This window comes from Phodopus roborovskii, unplaced genomic scaffold, assembly GCF_943737965.1.
Source record: "Phodopus roborovskii unplaced genomic scaffold, PHOROB, whole genome shotgun sequence".
In the NCBI taxonomy this organism is placed as follows: domain Eukaryota; kingdom Metazoa; phylum Chordata; class Mammalia; order Rodentia; family Cricetidae; genus Phodopus; species Phodopus roborovskii.
Window position 1 is genome coordinate 15,513,405 of NW_026125444.1, and position 24,948 is coordinate 15,538,352.

At 48.9% G+C, this 24,948-nt stretch overlaps 1 protein-coding gene across 2 annotated transcripts; it reads left to right on the forward strand.

Moving 5' to 3' along the window:
• The first annotated feature begins 485 nt into the window (after positions 1-485).
• Positions 486-22,075, forward strand: Tspan33 (tetraspanin 33). 2 transcript variants are annotated; one of them, XM_051175819.1, is made up of 8 exons: positions 486-887; positions 16,218-16,275; positions 16,813-16,940; positions 17,217-17,291; positions 19,748-19,843; positions 20,231-20,359; positions 20,708-20,869; positions 21,043-22,075. In XM_051175819.1, exons 1-8 carry the CDS (start codon positions 501-503, stop codon positions 21,142-21,144), a joined length of 1,137 nt encoding a protein of 378 aa, XP_051031776.1. In that variant the 5' UTR covers positions 486-500; the 3' UTR covers positions 21,145-22,075. The 2 variants fall into 2 exon arrangements, with proteins under 2 accessions (XP_051031776.1, XP_051031777.1); XM_051175820.1 differs by having other exon boundaries at positions 16,816-16,940.
• The last annotated feature ends 2,873 nt before the right edge of the window (positions 22,076-24,948 follow it).

Sequence of the window (24,948 nt, forward strand, 5' to 3'; positions counted from 1 at the left end):
GGTGGGGGTGGTTTGAGAACTCCACTATTGAGTTACGCTGCTTTTTAAAATGAGCGTTTAAAATATATGGTTGCTGAACAGGATTGCATCTATTCTCTACTCTCCAGTTAGTACCTGTCCTTTGTCTCTCTGATTTTCTTGATCCCTGGGGATCACTTTCATTCTTTTCTGCTCCCACGGCATTTAACGGAATTGCTCAACACACAGAGTGCGTACTTGTTGATTTTAACGTACGTGTGTTCGCGTGTGTGCACAGCAACTGGGCAAGGGACGTGGGTGTGGGGTGCAGTGTGCATTCCTTTTCCTCATTCTTTTCCCCTTAAGCAGCTGCAGCCTGCAGGCTTTCCGTCTAGGCGGGGAGAAGCAGAACCACTGACCCTTTAACAAGTTGTCCCTCGCAGAACAGGTGTCTCCCCCGCCTCTCGGAGGAGAGGGATGGCTGGCTGCTTAGTGACATCAGCCGCCGACCAATGAGAAGTCAGGCTCGGGCAGCCTCGCCAATGGCCGGCCAGGGGGCGGGCCCGCTGTCCTGGGAGCCGGGCGGGCTAGGCTGGTCTGCGGCCACGGTGGAGTCTCCGGCGCTCACGCTGCCCGCCGCGACTCCAGCGGCGGCGCCGTTCCCCGGGCGCGCGGCTCCCCGACGCACGGCTCGGGCGGCTCCCGGTGCGGTGCGGCTGCCCGGGTGTTCGGGTCCCCGCGGGCCCGCGGCTCACGCCCCGGGCTGCGGGGCACGCAGGTGGGCCGGTGGCCGCTGGGAGATAGGCCCCCGGGGGCAGCGGCGGACCATGGCGCGGAGACCTGGCGCGCCCGCTGCCTACGGGGAGGAGTTCTCCTTCGTCAGCCCGCTGGTGAAATACCTGCTCTTCTTCTTCAACATGCTCTTCTGGGTGAGGCTCGGGGGTCACGGGGCGTCGGGGCTGCAGGGCATCCCCAAAACGCCAAGGGGGCTGCCTGTGGCTGGGGAGGGCCGGCCAGGGCTGACCGGTGCCCAGCAGCCTGGTGAGCGGTGCCGCCTAGTTTTCTGGGCTGGTGACACTTCGGGGGCATTTCTCCTGGGGAGGAACACCACAGTGGCGCCGTGTCGGGAGAGAACGTTAAGAGGGGCATCATCCCTGCCGCCTGGGATGAAGGTTTAGCAGAGGTGAGGATCTGTATCAGGCCAAAAGGGATGTGCTTGGGAGAAGGGCTTGCTGGACAGCCCCATGGGCACATTTCATGGTTAGGGACTTTCAGGCCTGGGTGCTGTAAGGCCTGACTACCAAAACGGGGTGGGGGTTGGGGGGGAGAGAAGAAGGGAAACCCCAAGCCTTCCCTCCCCCAGATCCTCAGGGGGTGGGCCAAGGGGCTGTATCTCTCCCTTTGCAGGCCTCAGTGCCTGCTCCTGTCAAGGCTGAAAAGGGTTAAGAATGGCCTCCGGGTCCGATGTGTAATCCTTCCTATCCCAGAGCGGCCTTAAACTTTCCCCTACCTCCTTTAAGACCAGCTTTGCCTCTAGGAGCTGAGAATCTTCAGATAATTTAAATAGGATCCTCTGTTGGGCTGGAAGGCTGGGGGTCCTTGCATAATCTTCTGTTTGAGGGTGGAAAAAGTGTCAACAGTATTGACCTGGGGCCCCAGACACCTGGATTTCCATCCACACTCTACCCATCCTTGTTGATTTGACTGATCTGGGTAAATCCATTCAAGTCCGAAGGCCTTCCCTTCCTCTCAAGAAAAATTCAATCCAGTGTGATGAGAGATGGCAGAAGCCGGCTGAGAATTCAGGGGGAGCCCATCAGAAAATGCTAGCTAAGTCCTGTTTCATGGCCAGAGAGTGCTTGGGCCCCTCTGGATTTGGAAACATAGGGAAGTCCTTCCCTACCTCCCCATACTGTCACACCAGAGCCTCAGCCAGTAAGCCTATCGTCCTTGCCTACCTCAGCCTGAGACCAGTAGTTCAGATTTGCAGAGGGAATATAGTGGCTCTAAGCTGTTACCTAGGAGAAGGAGCAAACCAGACATCTAAGGCAGCTGCTGGAAAGGTTTCACAGGGGCTGTGGTGTGAAAGTGCAGACAAAAGTATGCATGTGCTAGCCTGACAAATGAGAGAAATCCCAGAGGGTGGCGGCGACAGCTCGCTCCCAGCCACCATACGCCCAGGAAGACTGAAGTTAGGGCTTCTAGCAAATCCTCGGTTTTAGAACTTGGGTAAAAAATTTAGCAGGCATCGTGTTAGACTTGCACTTTTTTTTTTTTTTTTTTTTTTTTTGGTCTCTCGAGACAGGGTTTCTCTGTATTGTTTTGGAGCCTGTCCTGGAAATTGCTCTATAGACCAGGCTGGCCTCAAACTCACAGAGATCCTCCTGCCTCTGCCTCCCGAGTGCTGGGACTAAGGGCATGTGCCACCACCGCCCCGGCGCTGGACTTGCACATTTTACATGGGAGAAAGCTATATCACAACTATGGCCAGTGTCTTCACCAGGGCCCTGCAGCTGGTTAGCAAGCCTGGACTGGTGATTTTCTACTGAATCAACATGCTTGTGGGGGAAGTCCATGGCCCAGATGGCTGCTACTGTAGCCTGTGGGGTAACCAGTCAACCCACGTTCTCGTGGCCTAGGTTCTGCTTCCCTGGGAGGCTTGAAAACAAGAAAAGCCTTCATGGCCGTGCAGCAGGGCTGAGGGGGATGTGCTGAGGGGAACTCCCCCCGTAGGGCAAGTACCAGTGAAACCCAGTGAAACCACCTTGGCGTGGGCCCCCATTTGGGCTTTCAGCCACGGTCTTGCTCCTCTGGTGCCTCACCGTTCCCCAGTGTCAGGAGCTGGGGCATCTGTCCCTCTTGTGTTCGAGAACATTTTCTTGAACCGTTCTGCGCCACTCTATACCCGTTTGATCAAACAAATAACTTTGGGACGTCACAGTCTGGGAGAGAACCAGGCTCACAGGTCCATTTACCTCGGTCAGAATGCTTCATCCACACACGTGAATGACAAAATGGGTACGCATAACCCTGCCTACAAACTAAAATAAACTAAAACAAAACAAAACAAAAATATGCTTCATTCCAAAGCAGAGGCTAGCCATGTTGGTACCATCCCCAGGTTAGAGCAGAAGCCCCTTTCGGGCCTACTGCAGATGCAAAAAAGTCGGTGGTCCTAGAAATAGCACATGGGAGGACGAGAGGCCCAGTTTCTCTCTGGCACCTGCTAACTGTGGGATGCTAAGCCGCCGTATCTGTCTCTCTGTCCTTAATCTTTCTCCTCTAAAGGAGGAATTTGTCTATTTCTGTGAACTATTTATAGATGAATAAATCACTTTGGGAACTGTTTTCTCTCTTTAAGACCTGAGACAGGATGTAAGCATGAATCTCTCAGTGTCTTGGTCCCTGGGCCACTGGGCTCCCTGAGGGGGGGTGAAAGGGATGGGGCTTTTCAGGCGGTACTGGTTATCACCTCTCTCCCAAGCCCAGAGCCCCAGTTACAGTCCCCACCCATGCAGCTGTCAGTGAAGGGCCACTTCTCCAGCTTCCCATTTTTGTTCCTATCCACTTAAGGGACTGGTGAGCAAGCATTCAATATCCCTTATAGGCTTCCACTATCCTAATAAAATTCCACTTTTCTGCACGGAAAGCAACCATGGCTGGGACAGTTGGATCACTTTGCTGGCAGTGTGCATGTTTGGGCAGCTCCTGGGGAGCTACGTAGGGGTGGTGTTTGTATCTTTGTGCCTGAGATACTGTTAGGGAGGAGGCCAGCATCATCTAGGCTCACATTCAGGGATGGTGGCAGGGACTACCTCTACTGCTGTAGGAGCCCTGACTCTCAGGGCATCTGGAGTGTGGTTCGGAAGGCTGATGCCTCTCTTGGAATCAGAATTAGTCCCTCCTGTTTATGTTTCAAATCTCATTTCCTCTTTGGCCTGGAAGCTCTGGTTTTCTCCCCAGAATCAGGTTGCTGGGCGACTGATTGTTGGGTTTCCATGGCCTGAACTGACTGCTCCAAGATCCTAGAAGTTGTTTTTAAACTCTTTAGAAGTAACTGCCTTTCCCTATCTCCCTGTGTTGGTCACCTCTGTGCAGTTAGGACGCTGCTGTGGGAAACAGTGTATTAGCCCCAGGCACCTGTTGGAGTTATCAGTGCTGCCCTGCCCCTCCAGCCCATCCTTTATCTCCACTCGGGCAGCAGCTGGGGTGCATTTGAGTAAAGCAAATGCCAGAAGCTCAGCCTTCTGTCTCACCCTTTTTGTCTCGCCCAGGCTTCTTTAGTGGCTGTGTCTCTGGATTTACTTGGTACCTTCCCTTATTTATTTATCTTCTCCCCATAAAGACCACAGGCTCCTGAGGGCAGAGACTGCCTTGTTCGATTATGAATTGTGTGTGTGTGTGGGGGGGGAGCTAGTTTTGAGACAGGGTTTCTCTGTGTAACAGCCCTGGCTGTCCTGGAACTCACTCTGAGACTAAGCTGGCCTCGAACTCACAGAGATCCACCTGCCTCTGTCTCCTGAGTGCTGGGACTAAAGGTGTGCACCACCACCACCAGGCTGATTCTGGGTTATTAGTAAGGGCAGGAGCAGATGTGGATGGAATGTTTGTTGCCTAGAGGGCGAAGCTTCCTGGATGGAGGCTCAATGTTCTTTCTCTCCCCTCCTTCGTATACGCGTTCTATGAAACTGTATCCTAGCCTCGCCTGCCTGGCACCCCTCCCTCAAGACAGGCCAGACAAAAATGACAGCCTTTCCCTTGAGCAGAGCCACATGTGGTTGTCACCCCCAGCATCTGGATTTCTTCTCTTTGTCTGTGGCACTTTTGGACTCCATTCAGGTCTTCCCTAGGCTAATGCCAACCACTGGTGAGAAGTCTTTTTAAAAAAAAAAAAAAAATTAGAGCTAGGTGATGCATGCCTTTACTCCCAGCGCTCCAGAAGCCGATGCAGGCAGCTTTCTGTGAGTTCAAGGCCAGCCTGGTCTACAGAGTGAGTTCCATAACAGCCAGGGTTACACAGAGAAACTCTGTCTCAAATAACAAACAAACAAAAAGTAGATAAAGGCATTATTCTAACATCATAAGTTCTCAGATTTGAAAAGAAGGCAGTATAGTCTCCTGAGCTAGAACAGAGACAGGGAGAAGGTTAACATGTGGATTACTTTATGCTTCAGACCATGGTCAATAGAATTGTAGTTGTTACAATAGAATTGTAAGTGTTAACCTAATACTGCTTTGGTATCAAAATGCCATTTTTTTACTATGGGGCAGCATGGCCAGCCTAGCCAAGGCTTAGGAGATCTGTTTACTTTGGATCCTAGTTAGATGATAATGCATGTTGCTTCAAAGCCCCTTGGAATAAATGTCAGGATTGGGAAGAAGAAGCAGCACCCATTATAGCCCACTCCCTGCCTCTGTCCCTCCCCCCTTTTTTTTTCTGGAGTCCTCAGGGCACTGAGAATCATCCCAGACCACCTGTGACACTGCCTCACCAGCCAGGAGGTGACTAGACCTCAAACCTGACAGAATCCCTGTAGTGCTGGAAAGGTGCTTCCTTCTCTCCTCATACACTTCCCCAAACACCTTAGTAGTTCACCTGCTCTTTTCCCCTGCGTTCCTGAAACCCGCAGGCTAGGTAGGCTTCAGTAAATGAAGCAATCATTTCCTTGTGTTGTTTTGTTTTGTAGAGAGTTGGGCCTTAAACTCATTCTGTAGCCAAATCTCCCCTAGAGCTTCCTCTGGCCCCTCCTACCTTTACCTGCTGAGTGCTGAGGTTACCGACATGCTGGTACCACCGAGTCTAGCTTCTTTCTGATTTTCTTCTTCTTTTAAATGTTATTTTATTTTTGAGACAGGGGTTTCTCTGTGCAGTCCTGGCAGCTGTCTTGAATATATTCTCTCTCTCTCTTTCATTTGTGCACGCACTCGAATGCATGCGTGTGCATGCGTGTATGCATGCTTGTGTGTGTGGTGTGTGTGTGTGTGTGCGTGTGTTGTGTATGTGAGTACATCAGGTGTCTGTCTTCACCTTCCACCTTGTTTGAGACCGGGTCTCTTAATATTGCCTATGTTAAGGTAGCTGGCCTCAGAGCTTCTAGAATTCTCTTGTCCTTGCCACCCATCTCACAATAGGAATACTGGGATTCTAGACAATGTGCTACTAAGTCCAGCTTTTCACATGGATCTGGGGATTTGAACTCAGGTCTTTCTGCTGGAACCAGAAATGCTTTGCTCACTGAGCTATCTCTCCAACCCTTCTTTCTGATTTTTTGAGACAGGCCTCAGACTCACAGACATCTTCTTGCCTCAGCCTCCTGAGTGCTGGTATTATAGGCATGAGCCATTGTGTCTCTCTCCAGATTCTTTAAACACAAACCAGAAAGGTCAGATTACTGAATTCCTATAATCCTATCACTCAGGAAGCTGAAGAAGCAGAAGGATCCTAAATTTGAGGCCAGAATAGAGTACACGGTGGATTCAAGATTAGCTTACACTGCTACAAGGCAAGTTCCAGGCAAGCCCGGGCACATAGTAAGACCTTGTCATTAAAGAACAAACTTCAAACCACCATAAGTGGAGACAAGAACCATCACATCGTGCATTTTCTTTTTCCTGTCTCCCCTAGAAATTCTGCTGGGCTTGTACGAAATAGGTTAGAGTTTAAGCAACTTCAAAAGGGAATCTTAAAAATATAAAATTCTTCTCATAGTCTTGGTAACAGATTGTCAGGCTATGAATTAGGCTGTTCTTTCTAGGACCTTGAGTTTGGATCGGGGGGGGGGGGGTGTAGCTCAGGCTGTCCTTGAACTCACAGCAGTCATCCTACCTCAGCTTTCTGAGTTTGGGGATTCCTGGCCTGCCTCACTATGTGCAGCAACCACTGAGTTTGAACAGTTCCACTATGGAGAGCCCTGGTGGACTTCCTCATGCCTTACTTTGGAAGTGCAAAAGTAAGCCACAATCTGGGGAAGACACCAGAGGGTCAGCCATAGACTTAATGAGGAAGGAGCCCTGTGGACTCCTCCATTTCATCCAGGTAATGTCATCCAGTTCGAGGGCGGGCGGGGGGAGCCAAGAGCAGACGTCACACAGACAGTTGTCTCCTCAGAATTCCAGGGTCCATTCCTGGGAAGACTTTGGAGGACCAGCATGTGGAGGTCTTGGGAAATGAGAGGTGGGCCCTGCTTTGGTCTAGGGGGCTGTGACTTCCCTCATTCCACCCAGAAATAGGATAGAAAATCTGAGAGACGAGTAGAGACTCCTTCCTCCTTCCTCTAAGCAGAGCTAGAGTTACTGCTTTGGCTCTTGCTAAGGATTGAATCTGGGGCTTCAGCTCAGAGGCAGATTTGGATTTCCAAGCATGCAGAGCTCTTTTACCATCATCCTCAGAAGAGGAGGGGGAAGGCTAATGGAGTGGCCAGTGAAGCCCCAAAGGTCTGCAGACTGGAGCATTGACTGTGGAGCCACCCAGGGCCCCTGCTTTCTCTTGAGGGCTTTCTGGCTGCTGGGCCCTGCTTCTTCATGCCATGTGTCCCCTGCCAAGGTGTCACTTAGAGATTGCTCTGAGCGCTCCCCTAGGCCTTGCTGGTACCCAGTATGTTCCCATACTATCTCCCTCCCCTTCCTAAGCTCTGCCTACTTTGGAGATTGCCAGCTGCTCCCCAAGAGAGTTGAGGGTAGCTGCTCTTCCTGCCTCGTGATAACCCCATGGGGACATGTGGGGTTGTGGTAACTGTGATGCAGAGATAGGAGGGCAGCCAGCCCTGTGGCTGAGGTCCTAAGACTCTGAGGACCAGAATTAAGTTCCCGTTAACTCATTGAGTGAACTAGGCAAAGTTACTTGAATGCCGTGAACCTCACTCTGTAATATGGAGATACTAATGCCCTCTTGGTTGGGATGAGATGACATGTCAGTTTAGTCTGGAGCTGGCCGAATGGCAGGTAAAAGCATCTGTCTCTGAATTTGGTGACCTGAGTTCAATCCCTGGGACCCAGGGCCTGGGAGGAGTGAGCCAACTCCTAAAAGTTGTCCTCCAATTCCCATGTGTACACTGTGTGAACATGCATGTGTCAACACACACACAAACAAATACGTGAATAGATAAATAAATGAAGTTTAGTCTGGTGCTAGCTCTAGGCACTCACAGAAGTTACTACTATTGTCCTTGGAAACAGCTCCTAAGAGTTCCCTGCTGGGGTGGGCTTAGGTGGGAGGCCCGAATTCAGGTAAGGCCTCCTTCAGGGAGAGAGAGACTGCTGTGTAGATGGGAATGAGTCTAAGGGCCAGCCTCAAACTTGAAACTGTTGCTCACAGTCCCACCATTAGCCGCAGAAAGATGGGATGGCAATGATATTAATAATTTGTAAATACTTTCTATTTTATAAAAGCTTCATGCATATGTGTAACTCCTAGGAGCAGGATCATACTCATCTCCCAGCACCTCCCCAGGGTTTGGCAAGCCACCAGCAACTACTTTTGCCTGAAGTCATTGACACTGAGCTTGGGAACCTGTGTTCAGTGCCTCAGCTAGGGACCCTCAATTAGTACTGTAGGGGCTAGAACAAGACTTTGTGTTCCTTCCAGCCAATCATGGGTGTCTTTCCCTAGTTTGCAAGAGAAGCCAAAGAAATAGGGAGGATTTTCTCTGTCTCCTGTTTTCTTTGAACAGTATCAGTCTATAGCTGTTCATCCTCTATTCTGCACTAACATAAGGTAAAGAAGAGGCCCAGTAACAACACCATAATGGAATCAAGGAAACTTTACTTAGAGCACTGCCTGTGTTGTTTTATGACATGCAGAGACCCTTAACCAGGAAGCTATCTGCAACTGATACCCACTGGCAAAGGGGAGCTCAGTTTTCTCCAGTAGAGTCTCACTGAGTGTGTCAACCACACTCCAGGACAGGCCCCGTGCCCAGGAGCAGTTGGCCAACACAAAACTACTACTAACCCAATGGTATTTTTGCGTACGTTTTGTTTTCTTTTGTTTTGCTTTGGTTTGGCTTGTTGATCTTTTGCTTGTTTTGATTTTTGTTTTTGTGGGGCAGGCTGTTGTTTCTTGTTTTTCTATTTTTTTTTTTTTAGATTATTGTTTTGAAGAAGAGGAGGCAAGAAAGAGAGAACTTAGAGTTGGGTGGGTAAGGAGGGGGTGGTATATACGGGATTTTGGGGGAGGGGAAAACATGATCGAAATATGTTATATGGAAAAAATTTTAATAAAAGATGCCACCCTAGCCTGGGGTGGGGGTGGGGGTGCACACCTTTAATCCCAGCACTTGGGAGGCAGAAGCAGGTAGATCTCTGTGAGTTCCAGGCCAGCGTGGTACATAGAAAAACCCTGTCTCAAAACAAAACAAAAAAAAGACAGAAAGGAAAAAAGAAAGAAAGAAAAAGATGCCACCCTCAAAAACCTAAGTTTAAAAACTAAAAAGCTTAAGTTGGTTTTTATTTAAATAAGAGTTTTTTGCATTTATTTTACTGTGTGTGTGTGTGTGTGTGTGTGTGTGTGTGTGTAAGTGTGGGCTTTCATGTGCTGCAGCACATGTATGGAGATCAGGAGACAGCTTGTCAGTTGGCTGTCTCCTACCACGCGGGTCCCAGGACTGGAACTGAGGTCTTTAAGCTTGCTGGCAAGCCTCTTCACTCACTGATCCATTTCACCAGCCCTTATTTAAATAGACTTTTAAAGAACAGTTCCTCCATACTAACATCATAGGTCACAATGCCGTGTCCGTTACAATCAATGGCATTGCCATCGCGCTCGGGACTTGAGTCGATTCCCTCAGTCTCTCCTGCTCTCTTCCAGGCCACTACATTACATTCAGTTGCCATGTTTTCTTCCTCTTGGCTGTGACACTTGCTTTTGATGGTCTTGAGGGTTGTTGAGGGTATTGTTGTAGTAGTTTGTAGACGGTCCCTATGTTAGAACTGCCTGATATCTGGCTCGTGGTGTTCCTGGGATTGTGGGTTTTGAGGGGGGAGACCACAGTGTCGAAGTAACATTTCCCTCACTTCGTATTATCTCAGTGATTCATCTCCATCATCCCTGTTGCTGCTGACCTTGATGGAGAGGCTCTCAGGTGCTGTGGGTTGGTTTCCACGATGTGTAATTGCTTTTTTCCTCTTCTGTGCAGCGCTCTGTGGAGGAAAGACTATGCACAGTACACACATAGCAGCAAGGAATTGTGTTCCTCCTCTTAGATACTTAGGTTTATTAGCTATTCTCTACCTTTTAAGGCCTTTATTTGAGTCAGTAAAGATGCACAGATAATCTCTTTTATACTATGGATAATAATTTAATATAGTTAAATTTTTACTTTATTTTTAAATTATGTGTATGCGTGTGTTCATGTGTGTATGGCTGTGTGTACGAATGTGTGTGAGGGGAAGGGCCCCTGGAACTGGAGTTACAGGCAGTTGTGAGTCACCCAGTGTGGTTCCTGGGAACCGAGCCTGGGTCCTCTCTTCAGCCCCCACTCCTGTTTATTTTGATGCATAAGTTTTTCTAGCCCTGGCCATTGGTAGCCCATTCACTTGGCACCCAAGTTTCACCAATGTGAGAATCTTTCTTTTTTTTTTAAAGATGTATTTATTGATTATGTATGCAGTGTTCTGCCTGCATATATCCCTGCAGGACAGAAGAGGGCGCCAGATCTCATTACAGGTGGTTGTGAGCCACCATGTAGTTGCTGGGGTTAGAACTCCGGACCAAAAGCAGTCAGTGCTCTTAACCTTGAGCAAACTCTCTAGCCCCCAGTGTGAGAATTTTGATTGTGGGGTGTGTGCGTGCATGCATGCGTGCGTGCGTGCGTGCGTGCGTGCGTGCGTGCGCGCGCACCCACGTGCAGGCACTCAGGAAGACACTGAGGGTTTCCCTCCACCATTCTCTGCCCGTTCCCTTGACATAGGGTCTCTCATTGAATCTGAAACTCTCCACTTCAGCTTGGTTGACGGGTCAGCAAGTTCCCCCGATGTGTTCTCCCTAATGCTAGGGCTACAGGCATGCTTAGCCATTCCCAGCTTTTTTGTGGTGCTCAGATCTGAACTCAGATCCTCATGCTTGCGTAGCAAATCTCCTACCTATCTCCCCATCTCTTCTTCCTTAGTTTTATTGGCCTTCCTGTTCCAGGCTCATCATAATACATTTCTGCTCTGGTCCTAAACTAGCCCTTCCTCACTGGAGCCCAGGGGATAACCATTTTCATTCCAAGGTGATAACTCATCTTATACAAGAGTAAAGGCACTGGTGCATACAAATTATTTTATATCACTTGACTGACAGCTTTTCAGGAACATAAATTTGCTGTCTAAAAACTAGACTCAGCTATTTTGAAACTGGTACCTAGCTTTCTAATGTTTCTATACAGACTTCATTCTGTCCATTATCTGAAAACCCAGTCTAAGAAAAGAAGGGACTTTATCTCCTCATGATCAAAAGTCATCAGTGAGGTTCTTATTATTATTGTAGCAAAGATCAATACCCTAGAAAGATTACTAGGATGAGACAGGGAAAGTGCATTGGGTTGTCACAGCACCCATGTTCACTTGACCAAATGTCCCTTCTGCTCTTTGGACTTCCTCTGTGTTAAGGGGTGGGTGTGTGAGGCTGTTTCTGAAGTCCTATTCAGCTTTAACTTTTGATGCTGTTAACGTCTCCCTCACTAACCTTGCCATGCAGCAGCTCTCGGGAATCCGGGGTGGGAAGCGAGGGCAAGAATGGAGGTGTGAAAGATAAAGTTGTGAAATGCAGGCCTGGAGAACTCAGAGGAAGGGCATCCTTAACGATCATGTTAACTGTTCATAATGTTCAAGCCCCAATCTTGATTCTAATGTAACCTAGCTTCTATTTTACGTTCCTGGTCGGCTGCACTTTAGGGTTAAAAGTCCTCAGACTGGCTGCACTTATGATCACCGGGAACTTTCAGAACTACGATGCCTGGGTCTATTTGGTTTGCAGGGCCATCTGGGCATTGAGAGTTGAAATGTCTCCTGCTCTAAGTTATAGATGCCCTTGTTTTCTCTCCAGTGTAACACACAGATCCAAGGTCCTCACGGTATCTTATTACTAGCAGCTGGTTGCATTTGAGAAGCCTATTAGCTCCTGTCTCCCCAAACTTTATGTTTAAACAACACAAATTTACTCTCTCACATTTCGGGAGGTCCAGAGTCCAGAACGCGCTTCCCCGAGTTACGATGTGAGCCATCTTCCTACCTGTGTTCTCGAGGGGAGATGTCCTTTCCTGCTCCAGCTTCTGGGGCTGCTTACATCCTTGGTCTGTGGTCGAATCACTTCAACCTGGCCTCCAGTGTTCTACCTCCCTCTCTGAATCTGACCCTCTTCCTTGTGATCATATTGGACCCTCGGCAGGGAGTACTCTCTCAATCTCTAAATCCTAAATCACATTTGCAAAGTGTCTCTTTGGCCATGTAATTAGGACATTATTATCTTTGGGGGGCATTAGTCTGCTTACTCTAGTAGACAGAGCAACTGTTGGAATTACAGACCCATGGAGAGAATTAAGTTGCCCGATGATATATTGCCTCCCTCCCTCCCTTTTTTCTGCTTCTCCTCTCCCCTCTTTTGTTGAAATAAAGTCTCATGTAGCCCATGGTGGCTTCCAATTTACAACATAGCCAAGGCTGGCCTTGAACTCCTAACCCTCTCACTTCTCCCTCCAGAGCGCAGGGATTACAGCTGTGTACTACCACACCTGCTGACTTGATCCCTGCACAGAGTTATCCAATCTAGAGAAGTTTAGTGTTCGAGGAGACTAGGAGCAACAGAAACACATAAGAGATGCTTGTTTGTAATTAGGTGTGTAGTAAAATGATTTAGAACCTCAGCTGTGTATAGTGACAAGGGAATTGCATGTTGTACTGGCTGGCTTTGTGTGTCACCTTGACACAAGCTAGAGTCATCAGAGAGGAAGGAGCCTCAGCTGAGGTCCAGCTGGAAGGCATGGTCTCAGTCATCATTGAGGGAGGACCCAGCCCATGGTGGGTGGTGCCATTCCTGGACCGGTGTTCTTGGGTTCTACAAGGAGAGTTCTATAAGGAGAGTTCTGTAAGGAGGGTTCTATAAGGCTGAGCAAGCCAGGGGAGGCAAACCAATAAGAAGCTCCCCTCCATGGCCTCTGCATCAGCTCCTGCCTCCAAGATCCTGAAGTATAAGCCAAATAAACCCTTTCCTCCCCAACTTGCTCTTTGGTCATGGTGTTTTGTCCCAGCAATAGAAACCCTAAGACACTTGTGTATATGGAGGGCAGAGGATGGTTTTGTGGAGTAGGTTCCAGGTGTCGTCACACAGCAAATGTCTACCTGTTGAGCCATCTTGTACGCCCCGGTGTCAAAGGGCCTGGAGGTGGCTCACCTGGGGCTTCCCTACCTACCCCATTTTTCCTAAGCCAGGATGCTATGGGAAGAGGCAACTGGCATCTACAGCCACACATTCAGTTCTTTAAGCTGCTGTGTTTATTCTGGGCAGAATATGAAGGCTGACAATATATGGGGCCAAGTCAAAGCAAGGGTCAGGTCTCTCTCTCTCTCTCTCTCTCTCTCTCTCTGTGTGTGTGTGTGTGTGTGTGTGTGTGTGTGTGTGTAGACAGGCTGCAGATGCACGAAGACAAATATGGAGGCTAGCTGATAATGTTGGGCATGAGTCAGAGTCAGATGAAGTGGCAAGGAGAAGGAGCTATGGATTCCCAAAGAAGCATTCCAGAGACTTATGTTTAATCCAGGATTTGCCATTAACTACATACCTGCCAAATAGTAAAGACTTTTCAGAAGTAAGTCCTGAATGGAAAAATATCTTACAGAGGACTAGTTTGACCCTGTTACCTGTCCTGGGCCCAACTCCCCTCTTTCATTGAAGACCCCTCCCAGCTCATTCTTGTCTTGCAAGGTGTGGGGTGCAGCTGCCATACCCTCCTTACCGAGTTGGTCAAGCCCCTGCTAATGAGAACTCTCTCTGACAGAGCTTGGCCTCATCTATTGCCATGGTGACCGTGAGCTGCTGCTTAGCACCAGCCTGGAAACTGGGCTTGAAACTGAGCCCAGAGCTCCAAGCACTCTTGGAGGCCCAGGGTACAAAGACCCCTCTGGGGACCTTTAATGGGTTTGCTCTCACAGGGAGGAGCCATGACATTTGTCAGGCCTGGACTGTATTCACTGGCACCAGAGTTTCCTTTTGAGTGCCAGGAATCACACACACTCCTGCTTTGGATGATGTTGTGCACTGTGTGTGTGTGTGTGTGTGTGTGTGTTTTGAGACAGGGTTTTTCTGTGTAGCTCTTGTAGACCAAGCTGGTCTCGAACTCACAGAGATCTGCCTGCCTCTGCCTCCGGAGTACTGGGACTAAAGGCATGTGCCACTAACGCCCAGCTGTTGTTGTGCACTTTTATCCTTCACTTCCAAGGGAGTTGGAGAGCTAGAGCCTGCATCTACCTGGATGTCCTGCCTTTTGATGCAGTTGGGTTAGTATTCCGAATTGCATGATTCCTGTGTGGTTGTGTTGGTGATGGTGTGTATTTAATGTCAGAAATTGTGTTAGATACTTTCCAAACATTACTTTATTTAACTCTTACAGAAATACCTTTTTTTTTCTGGACTGACAATATGGTTCAGTGGGTAAAGGTGCTTGTTGCCAAGCCTGACAACCCAAGTTTGTCCCCAGAAGGAGAGAATCAGCTCCTGCAAGTTATCCTCTGACTTTCATGTGCATGGTATGACATGAACTCATACATACACACATAAAAAAATGTAAATAATTAAAAATTAACTTCTTATTTATGTGTATGAACACTTTGCCTGCATGTATGTAGGCGTCCTCAGAAGTCAGGCAGACCACCTGAAACTGAAATGATAGGTTTGTGAGTTGCCATGTGGGTGCTGGGAACTTAACCCAGGTCCCTTGCAAGAACAAGTGGTCTTAACCGCTGAGACATTTCTCCATCCCCGCAAACATTTTTTAAGACATAAGAAATATAAGTTTAATGGGAAATGGTGGCACACCTTTAATCGCAGCACTTGGGAGGCAGAGACAGGCAGATCTCTGAGTTTGAGGACAGTCTGGTCTACAGAGCAAGTACCAGGACAGCCAGAACTACACAGAGAAACCTGTCTGGGGGTTTGTGAGGGGAGGAAGAAAGAAATATAAGTATACATTTTTAAAGTTTTGGATGGAGAGATGACTCGGTTAGGAGTGTTTATTGTTGTAACTCAGGACCCCAGAGTTTAGATTCCAACACCCACACTAAGCATTTCACAAACACCTGTAATTCTAGCGTCAAGGAATCCAAGGATCTCCTCTGCCCTCTTCTGGCTTCACTGTGCCAGACACTAACAAAAATCAAATATTTTTTCCCTTTGAGGCGGGCTCTTGCTCTGTAGCACAGGCTGACCTCGAACTCTTGATCCCCGCATTGCAACCTTCTAAGTGAGGAGATTAACTGTCATGAGCCATCACACCTGGCTCTTTGTCCTTAATTCCAGCTTCACATGCAGAAATCAACCGAGACTCAGAAATGTGTCCTAAATAGGGTTAAATATGTGAATCTCTCAGAAGGCCATGCTTAGTGTGTGTGTGTGTGTGTGTGTGTGTGTGTGTGAAGTTTTGATGCTTGTGATTGAACCAGGCCTTGTGCTGTAGCACTGTGTTACACCCTCAAACCTGTCTGGAAGCTTGTGGGGTTTGTTTTGTTTTGTTTTGCTTGCTTGGTTGGTTTTTGGAGTTTTGGGTTTTTTGTTTTGGTTGTTTTTTTTTTTTTTTTTCAATTTTTGGTTTTGGTTTTTTGTGACAGGTTTTCTCTGTGTAACTCTGGCTGTCCTGGAACTCACTTTGTAGTTTTGAAACTCACTTTGTAGACCAGGCTGGCCTCGAACTCACTGAGATCTGCCTGCCTCTGCCTCTGAAGTGCTGAGACTAAAGGTGTGTGCCACCACTGCCTAGCTGGAAGCTTGTATTTTTAACCACTGTTCTGTTATATATTAAACTTGTACTATCTTAATTTTTCCATCTGTGAAATGGGGACACTATCTGTCTTACTAGATAATTGTGTTATAGAGAATGAAGGAGACAATACTGTGTAGTTTCTCGTGAAGGTAAAGCAACATTTGAGTTGTCACTGGGGGTTTATTGCATCTGGACCCTGGGAAAACTGCACCCCCCCCCGCCCCGCCCCAGCCTTTAAAGACGGGTTTTCATTGTGTTCAGAGCTCTCATCTTCAAAATCTCAATCTGACTCCTCGACTGTTCCCACAGGTAATTTCCATGGTCATGGTGGCTGTGGGTGTCTATGCCAGGCTGATGAAACACGCAGGTGGGTTCTAGGTCTCCCTCTGCCTCCCACAGCCTCTCTGTGTCCCTGCATGCCTCTGCTCCGGCCCTGGACTGAGGTTGGAGGAGCAGGCTCCCTGAACCCAGTCTTACTGGGTCACTGCAGACTGGCAGTTCATGTGGGCTTTCCTGAGCCCCCGCCCCCTCCTGAGATCTGCCTACTTTTGAGAGTGCAGAGAGCAGTCAAGGACTCTGCCTCCCTAGCCAGCTTAGCTCAAGTAACTCAGGCTCTAGGAATCCACTCAGCTAGTGAGCCCACTGTCATTGTCCATCACCTCTGAGTGACAGCGGCCCTTCCTCTCATGAGCCTGGAGTGAAGGCTTCCGCTAGTCCCTCCAGGTGCCTGCCAGGACTCGTCCAGCACATTTTCAGTTCCTCCCTGTGAGGAAGGTCTTGCTTTCTCATAACCAGGCCAGGAAACTCCCCTAGTACAGGAAGAACAGTTTGGGCACCCCCCTTCCTTTCCTGGAGCCCCCTCAGAGGGCACTGGGCTCCAGCTGAGGGTCAGCCTCTCTCCCAGAAGCAGCCTTGGCTTGTCTGGCCGTGGACCCTGCCATCCTGCTGATCGTCGTGGGCGTCCTCATGTTCCTGCTCACCTTCTGCGGCTGCATCGGATCCCTTCGAGAGAACATCTGCCTCCTGCAGACGGTGAGTGGTCAAGGGCTCCGCAGCAGGGCCTTGCTGTCCTCTTCCTGTGCCCCTGGACCCCTATGCCACGCTCTAGACGTTCCATTCTGTTCCGTCCCACCCTGCGCTCTAAGTGCTGGCCACTCCTCACCGCAGAGTTCTGCTCTGGTGCCCCAGCACAGGATGGCATCTCCACAGCCTTGTCCTAGAGGCAGTAGTCTTTGTTATGGTGGGGGTGGGGGTGGAGAAGAGCCGAGCTGCCCCGGGAGCAGTGACGACTGTCCCCTTGTGCCACAGTTCTCCCTCTGCCTTACTATCGTGTTCCTGCTGCAGCTGGCTGCTGGCATCCTGGGCTTCGTCTTCTCAGACAAGGTAACACTGGGAGCCTAGAGGCCTCTTCAGGACCAGGGGGAGGAAGGGGAAGTTCCTACTCCTGACTAATTAGCAACAGCACTTTTTCCCCTGGGAAGCACCAGCCCTTGAAAGGTTCCCCTTAGGGATGAAGAAATGGCCTTTAACAGCAGCCTGTTTAAAGAGACGTTCATGGCCGTAAGGTATGTTTCCCTTTGACTCCCTGTGATGCAGTCAGGGAAGAGAATTCTGTAAACATGAGAAACTTTCAAATAACTGCAATTTTAAATGGTAAATGACTAAGTAGAACATGGTGATCAAGACCACAGACAACCTGAAGAGAGTCTTACTAAAAAAACTGTTTATTGAATTAGACGTGGACGCAGAGGGAAGACAAACCCTGTTCTGAACCCTGTGTCTACATCTGGAGGTGGGCTACCATGTGGCAGCAGTCCCGACTAAGAACTAGCTTTTCCTTTAACCCCAGCACTGGGAGGCCAGAGGCAGGGGGATCTCCATGAGTTTGAGGCCAGCATTGCCTATATAGTGAGTTCCAGGCTAGCTAGGGCTACATAGTGAGAAATCGGCCTTTTAAAATAAAGGAAGAAAAATGTAGCCAGACCTAGTGGCGCACACCTTTCATCCCAGCACCCACAAGGCAGAGGCAGGTGGGATCTCTGTGAGTTTGAGGACAGCCTGAGCTACCTAACAAGACCCTGTCTCAGAAGCATAATAAAAAAATGGGGCCAGGTAGGGTGAGGAAGGAACCAGAATTCCACTCTCAAATGACAGTTACCAGAAATCAAGTACAAGACTCTGAAGTACAATCATAGGAAAAGAAGCCAGGTGTGTTGGCCTTTAATCCCAGGGCTCTGGAGGCAGGTGGATCTCTGAATCCCAGTCCAGCCTGATCTATATAGTGAATTCTAGGGTACCCAGGGCTACACCAAGAAACCCTGTTTCAACATACAAACACACAAAAGCCATAGGAAAAATAGCTGAGCAGAAAGAAACCATGGTACAAAATTATGAAATTGAGCACAGCTGAACTGATTTGAGGTCGACAAGTCCTTGTTTCCTGGCTTCGAGTCTAAGGAGATGCAATTCTCTTGTGTCCACTAGAGGTCAGTGCCTCCGCTCAGTAAGCCCCTTTCTTCTCAAACCGTTTCTTCACTGCAAAATAAACATTTTGAGGCGCTGATATGCAAAGGTAGATAAACACTGCATTGTTTTGAAAGATAGGTCTGAGAAGCAATGACATCAGGATCAATGTTTCCCTTGCCCACTGTTCCCTGAGCCCCAGAGTGTCTTCCCTTGGTAGGTCTGCGTGCAAGGCTGATTCAGAGTAAAGATGATCTGAGGGGATATAACCATGACCTGTGGTAGCTGCCCTAACTTTGAACTTAGACTGTGATCTCCCCCAGCTCCTGGGGGAAATTAGTGACTGTCTAGTCACTGATTCCTTTTAGTGACCCAGGCCTCTTCGTTATGCCTGGCTCAGGGGGAAAGAATGTGAGTTTTATCTCTCTAGCAATCAGGCTCTCCCTCTTCATCCTGTGACGAACAAGGATTGGAGGCTTTAGTGTGCTCTTAGTCACCAAAGCTCTCAGGACTTCTCATTAAACTTAAAGCCTTCGAATGATACAGCACAAAATGCATTTGTGACAGGAGGGTCGTTGGTGAGTTAATGGCCCATGGGATGGGCTAGAAACACCCAGTGTGTAAAGCAGATGGCCAGAGCGGGAGGTGGTGGCAATGAATAGGTTTGCTGGAAAGGCGGGGGCTGGTATTTAGCTAGGGCCCTTTGGCCGCACTAACTTTAAGTGGTTGTCCGTATATATCCAGAGTGGGATGAGAGCATCTGGCCTGGCTGAGCTGCTGGGGCGTGACATAAGAGTGGGAGGGCCTGTGACCACACTGTAGTAGGTGTGGCCGGCGCCCTTCTGCCTCCTGCAAATTGTGCTGTGACCCTAAAGCTCAGAGAACTCTGAAAAGGAGAGCAAAACGACTAAACAATAGTGTAGTAATTGCTTTCCTGTTGCTGTGATGAGACTCTACTGCCAAGGCAGCCTAGGGAAGGGTTTATTTGGGCTCACAGATCCAGAGGGATAGGAGTCTGTCATGGCAGGGAGACATGGCAGCAAGCAACAGGCATGATAACAAAAGCAAGATGCTGTGGGCTTACATCTTGAACCACGAGAAGGAAACGGAGAGTACACTGGGAATGGTAAAAGGCTTCTACACTTCAAAACTTACCCTCCCCCCAGAGATATACTCCCTTCAATGAGCGAAGCCACACCTCATACATCTCCCAAAACAGTGCCACCAACTAAGGACTAAGTACTGAAACATCCGAGCCTGTGGGGGACATATTCAAACCAGCACAAATGGTGATCTATGTTTGCTGTTGTTTCTGAGGGAATGAATAAATTATGAATTAATCCTGTGTCCTGATTTCCTCACCGTGTACCTGGCAGGCTCGGGGGAAAGTGAGTGAATTAATCAACAATGCAATCGTGCATTATCGAGATGACCTGGACCTGCAGAACCTCATTGACTTTGGCCAGAAGAAGGTACCAGCCAAGGGTAGTGTGCTCACCCAGTGTCCTGGGGTGTGTGTGTGTGTGTGTGTGTGTGTGTATGTATACATATATACATAAATACATATATACATATATATATAATTTTTTTTCCTTTGCTTGGCAGCACTGAAGTGAATCCAGGGGTCACACAATTTTAGCCAATGGTTTTGAGCATCTCCTTTTGTCAGACTATGCTTTACAGGGTTGTAAATCGAGAACCTTTTCTCAAGAGGTTATACCTGAATAGTATGTACGTCTGTGTGTGTGTGTGTTGCATGCAGTTGAACTATCAAGCTTGCCTTAGGCTTGGTGAGCCCCCAGGCCACCTTCCTGTGAGAAACCAGTGATTCGTACTCTCTCCGGTGTGCTCTATTACAGTTCAGCTGCTGTGGAGGGATTTCCTACAGAGACTGGTCTCAGAATATGTACTTCAACTGCTCGGAGGACAACCCTAGCCGAGAGCGTTGCTCTGTGCCTTATTCCTGTTGCTTGCCCACCCCCAATCAGGTGAGCAAACACCCTGCTTCTCTTCCTCCTGGGTAAGGAAGCTGGGACACTCCATCCCCTAGTGTAGCCAGCGGGCGGGCTGGCAGGTGAGTCCGTGTTCACCCCACTGTGCTGTCCACACTGGCCTCTCAGTCCCACAGCCCACAGGGGACTTTAGAGGCAGTTCCAAAGCAGAGCGCTGGACTCAGTGAAAAGAAAGGAGCTCTGCAGTTAGCCGGTTTTCCTTCCGGGGCTCTCCAGAGGCATTATTCTCTCACAACTTGGGGAGTTGGGAAAGTTGGCAAGTTTATCAGCTAGTGTTTCTTGGTGTGGGAGTACCATTCAGCTTCTCAACTTTTTCCTCCTCAGGCAGTGATCAACACTATGTGTGGCCAAGGTATGCAGGCTCTTGACTACTTGGAAGCTAGCAAAATCATCTACACGAACGGCTGTATTGACAAGTTGGTCAACTGGATACACAGCAACCTGTTCCTACTTGGTGGTGTGGCGCTAGGCCTGGCCATCCCCCAGGTAACTTACCCTGTCCAACTGGAAGGTCTCACACACTCTGCAGACTGTCATTTGTGGAGGCATCCAGGGATCCGTTGGCTGCTGACTGAGCTGGGGGGGAGGAGGGTGTGGGGGGAAAGGGAAAGCCAGACACTGGCTCCCTGCTGAGGGCTAATTCCTTTCTGCCCCGGCAGCTGGTGGGCATCCTGCTGTCTCAGGTCCTCGTGAACCAAATAAAAGATCAGATCAAACTACAGCTCTACAACCAGCAGCACCGGGCCGACCCGTGGTACTGAGAAGCCTTCCAGTGCCGCCTGACCATGGTGACAGGCGGGCCTCATGGACCAACAGCAGAAGGCGCCGAGAACAAGACCTTGTGGACATTTGGATTTCAGCCCCCCAGCAATGAGGGCCCAGTGGGAAGAAGCAAACTGCAGCAAACAGGCCGCAGGATGGCTCAGGACTCAGAAGGACGTGCCTCGTCTCCCTCAGCATTGTTAGAGAATTATTTTGTCCTGTTTCTAACCGTGAACCTTTGAGTTTATGTTTTAAGTTTTGTTTGAGCAGAGGTGTGTGTGGAAACAAACCAGTACAGAGAGCTGTAAGGACACTGGCCATGCACTTGACCGCGGCACAACAGACAGCTCTGTTAGGGCTGCTTCTGAGCTAGGTGGACATACTTGGAGTTTGCTGCCAGAGGGACTCGACTGTGGAGCTTAGGCACTAGCAGCCCTGCGTGGAGTCCGGTTGGCATAAGCCCAGCTCCAGAAGGGAAGTGAGTGGAACAGGCAGAGCGGAGTGAGCCTGGGGGTTGGATGGGGACAGCTCTGTATATGGGAGTAGGACTGGAAGGGATATGTTTACCAAATGCTTGCCTAGCCACCCTCCCAGGTACTCAGAGTCAGCTACATCCTGCCCCTCCTTCGTTTCCATGGAAACATGGCAGCAAGGGCTAGGGGTACAACAGCAGCCAAATTCATCCCCACCCGTTTCGCAAAAAAGTTTGGAGCCATGGTCGCTGTAGTCTGCAGTGGGCAGAACCCGGCCTAAGCCATGCCCTTGGATTCCTCTCTGTCCCGCCCGCCCTTTCCAGCAAGTGGGTTTTCTTTAACTTGGCAGAGGAGGGGCAGCTCCTCCACCCTCATCCCCCTGCACCAGAACCCAGTGTTTCTACAGTGTAAGAATCAGGAATCTGGCAGAAATGGCAATAAAAGTTTGTTGACCTGGGCTAAGCTGTCCTACATCAATTTTCCATTTAGGCAACTCGAAGAGAAGGGACCAAACTGTGGGCCCTGCCTCCTGGAAGAGACTCGAGACCCTTAAGCTGCGCAATGTCCCCTTCCACTTGTCTCGTCTGTATTAGGGTCGCATTCTCGGGTCTAAACTAGGTAGAATGATTTCAGGTACTGATCTAGAGAAATGGTGTTACTTTATCCCAAATCCCAAGTGTTTTTGGGTTTGCTTTCTCTTAAATGACAGTCGGCTGAAATTTATTTAGGATGGGTTAGGGAGTTAAGAGAGAGCGCTGTAGTACATCAGAGTGGAAGGAACCCAAAGCTCCTCCGTCTTTATCGGGAGGAGCTGAGCGCTGACGCCCAGCCAGCAATCGGGAGGATTCAGCCAGCCCTAGGCAGTGTGTGTGTGGCTTCCTTGGCGCGGAGCAGCTTTGCGAGGGCGGGGCGGGGCGGGACGGGGCGGGGCGGCTCTGCAACATGGGTGGTCCCTACACCCGTGACATGGGGACCTAGGAGAGCATCCCACGGTCGTCTCCCCATCCCCGCAGCCAGGGCCTTGGATGGGGGTTGGGGAGGGAGGGGGTCTTTGTCCTAGCCCAGGAGACTTGAAGAGAATCGCTCAGGTTCTAGGAAACAAAAGCGCGGGGGGGGGGGGGGGTAGTTACCCCACACTCGCCCTCTGCCAGCTTTCTGTGACTGCCTGCGAGGCCGCTTTTCCAGCAGGAGCCTGGGGCCTAGGGTAATGTTTAGCGCCTAGCTCGAAACAACAGAAAGAAGAAATATATAAGATTACCAGCAAGGGCCTTTTATTCCGAGGGAGAAAAGTGAAAAAAAGCACACTTTCACGGTAAGGTGTCATTCTCTAGTAGTGCATTTTGTCCCTCTTTCAACGACAAGGACCTGGAGTATGACTCTTGAGTTAGGGGTTCCTTCCTCCTTCCTTTTTCCTTCTTTTCTTTCTCCAGTTAAATTTCTACATACTTGCTAATAACTTAAGTAAATCAGGAGAGTTTAACATTAGTATATTGGAACAGCTGGTCAAATAAAAAGTAAAAATTGGGGGCTGGAGAGATGGCTCAACTGTTAAGAGCACTGGCCCCTCTTTCAGGGGACCCAGGTTCAATTCCCAGCACCCACCTGACAGCTCACAACTGTCTATAACTCCAGTTCCAGGGGATCCAACACAAGCATGTAGGCAAGCAAAACACCAACACATATAAAATAAAAATAAATCCCATTTTTAAAAAGTAAAAATTAAAAGATGAGTGAAGATCTGGTAGGGATTCTTCACAGACTGCTGAAATCAAGCCACGAGGTCAGAAGTAGCCTGCAAGACCAGAAGTTGGGCGGGGCAGTGATGGTGCACGCCTTTAATCCCAGCACTCTGTGAGTTCGAGGCCACCCTGGCCTATAAAGTAAGTTCTAGGACAGCCAGGGCTGTTACACAGAGAAACACTGTCTCAAAAAAAAAAAATTGTAATAAAAAATAAATAAACAAGACCAGAAGTTGGTGGGAACCTGGCTGGATGGCATAGTACCCTTAGGTTCACACTCTACAATGAAGCAGGGCCCTCTTTTATCTCCCATGTTTGAGGCAAGATTTCACTGACTCAACAGATTACCACCAATGCAGTGTTTTAAAAGAACACAAATATAGAAAACAGCAGTCCCAAACAAATTTGGTTGAGCTAGAATCAAAATGTGATTAGGACTCGGCATTTTGGGGGCTCTGGGACAGATTTTTTTCTCTAGCTTCCAGAGGCTGCATGGGTCCTTGTCATGTCTCCTTTCTCCTTCAGAGTGCACCATTCCAACTTCTGTCGTCGCCTCTCCTTTTTCTCTAACTCTCTCACCTTTGTGATTCTACAGGATGATGACTGTCCCCTTTGCAAATCCTTAACTTGGGGCCAGTTAAATGGCTTGGGGATAAAGGCACTTGTTACCAAACCTGGGACCCAAACAGTAGAAGGAAAGAACTTAGTTTTGTAGACAGGGTTTCTCTGTATTGCTATGGAGCCTGTCCTGGAACTAGCTCTATAGACCAGGTTGGACTCGAACTCACAGAGATCTGCCTGCCTCTGCCTCCTGAGTGCTGGGACTAAAGACGTGTGCCACCAACGCCCAGCCAAGGACTTACTTTTGTAAGATAGCCCCTGACTGCCACACATAAGCCAGAGAATGCCTCTGTGTGTATGTGTGCCACACAAAATCAGGTAACAAAATAATTTTCCAACATCAATGCTCAATACAACATGGCAATAAAAGGAACACTAATAGAAGTCATTAGACAGTAGAACACTAATAAAAGTCATTAGATAAATGGATTGCAGTATGGAAGACAAATGATTTATATTTTTTAAACTTATTTTTTTTATGTGCATTAGTATTTTGCCATGAGTGTTGGGTCCTCTGGAACTGGAATTATAGATGACTGTGAACAGACATTTGGGTGCTGGCAATTGAAGCCAGGTCCCCTGGAAGAGCAGTCAATGCTCTTAACCACGAAGCCCCTGATTTGTATCTTATATACCACAGTGCTTTCCAGAAGGTAAAGGAGTCTAAATATTTTAAAGGGAAACCAGAAAAGAAGAAAGAGGAGAGTAGGAGAGACTATATTTGTCCCAGGCCTAGGGGCCTAGATGGATAGCATTTCAGGGTATCTGCCCCATACTCTGTGATTCACCCTTCCAGTGAGTCCTGAAGTGTCGCATTTGTACTCTAAGACCTGGTCCTGACCCAGCTGTGGTGGTGCATGCCTTCAGTCCCAACATTCAAAAGGCAGAGGCAAGAAGATCTCTGTGAGTTCGAGGACAGCCTGGTGTATGGAGCAAGTTCCAGGACAGGCTCCAAAGCTACAGAGAAACC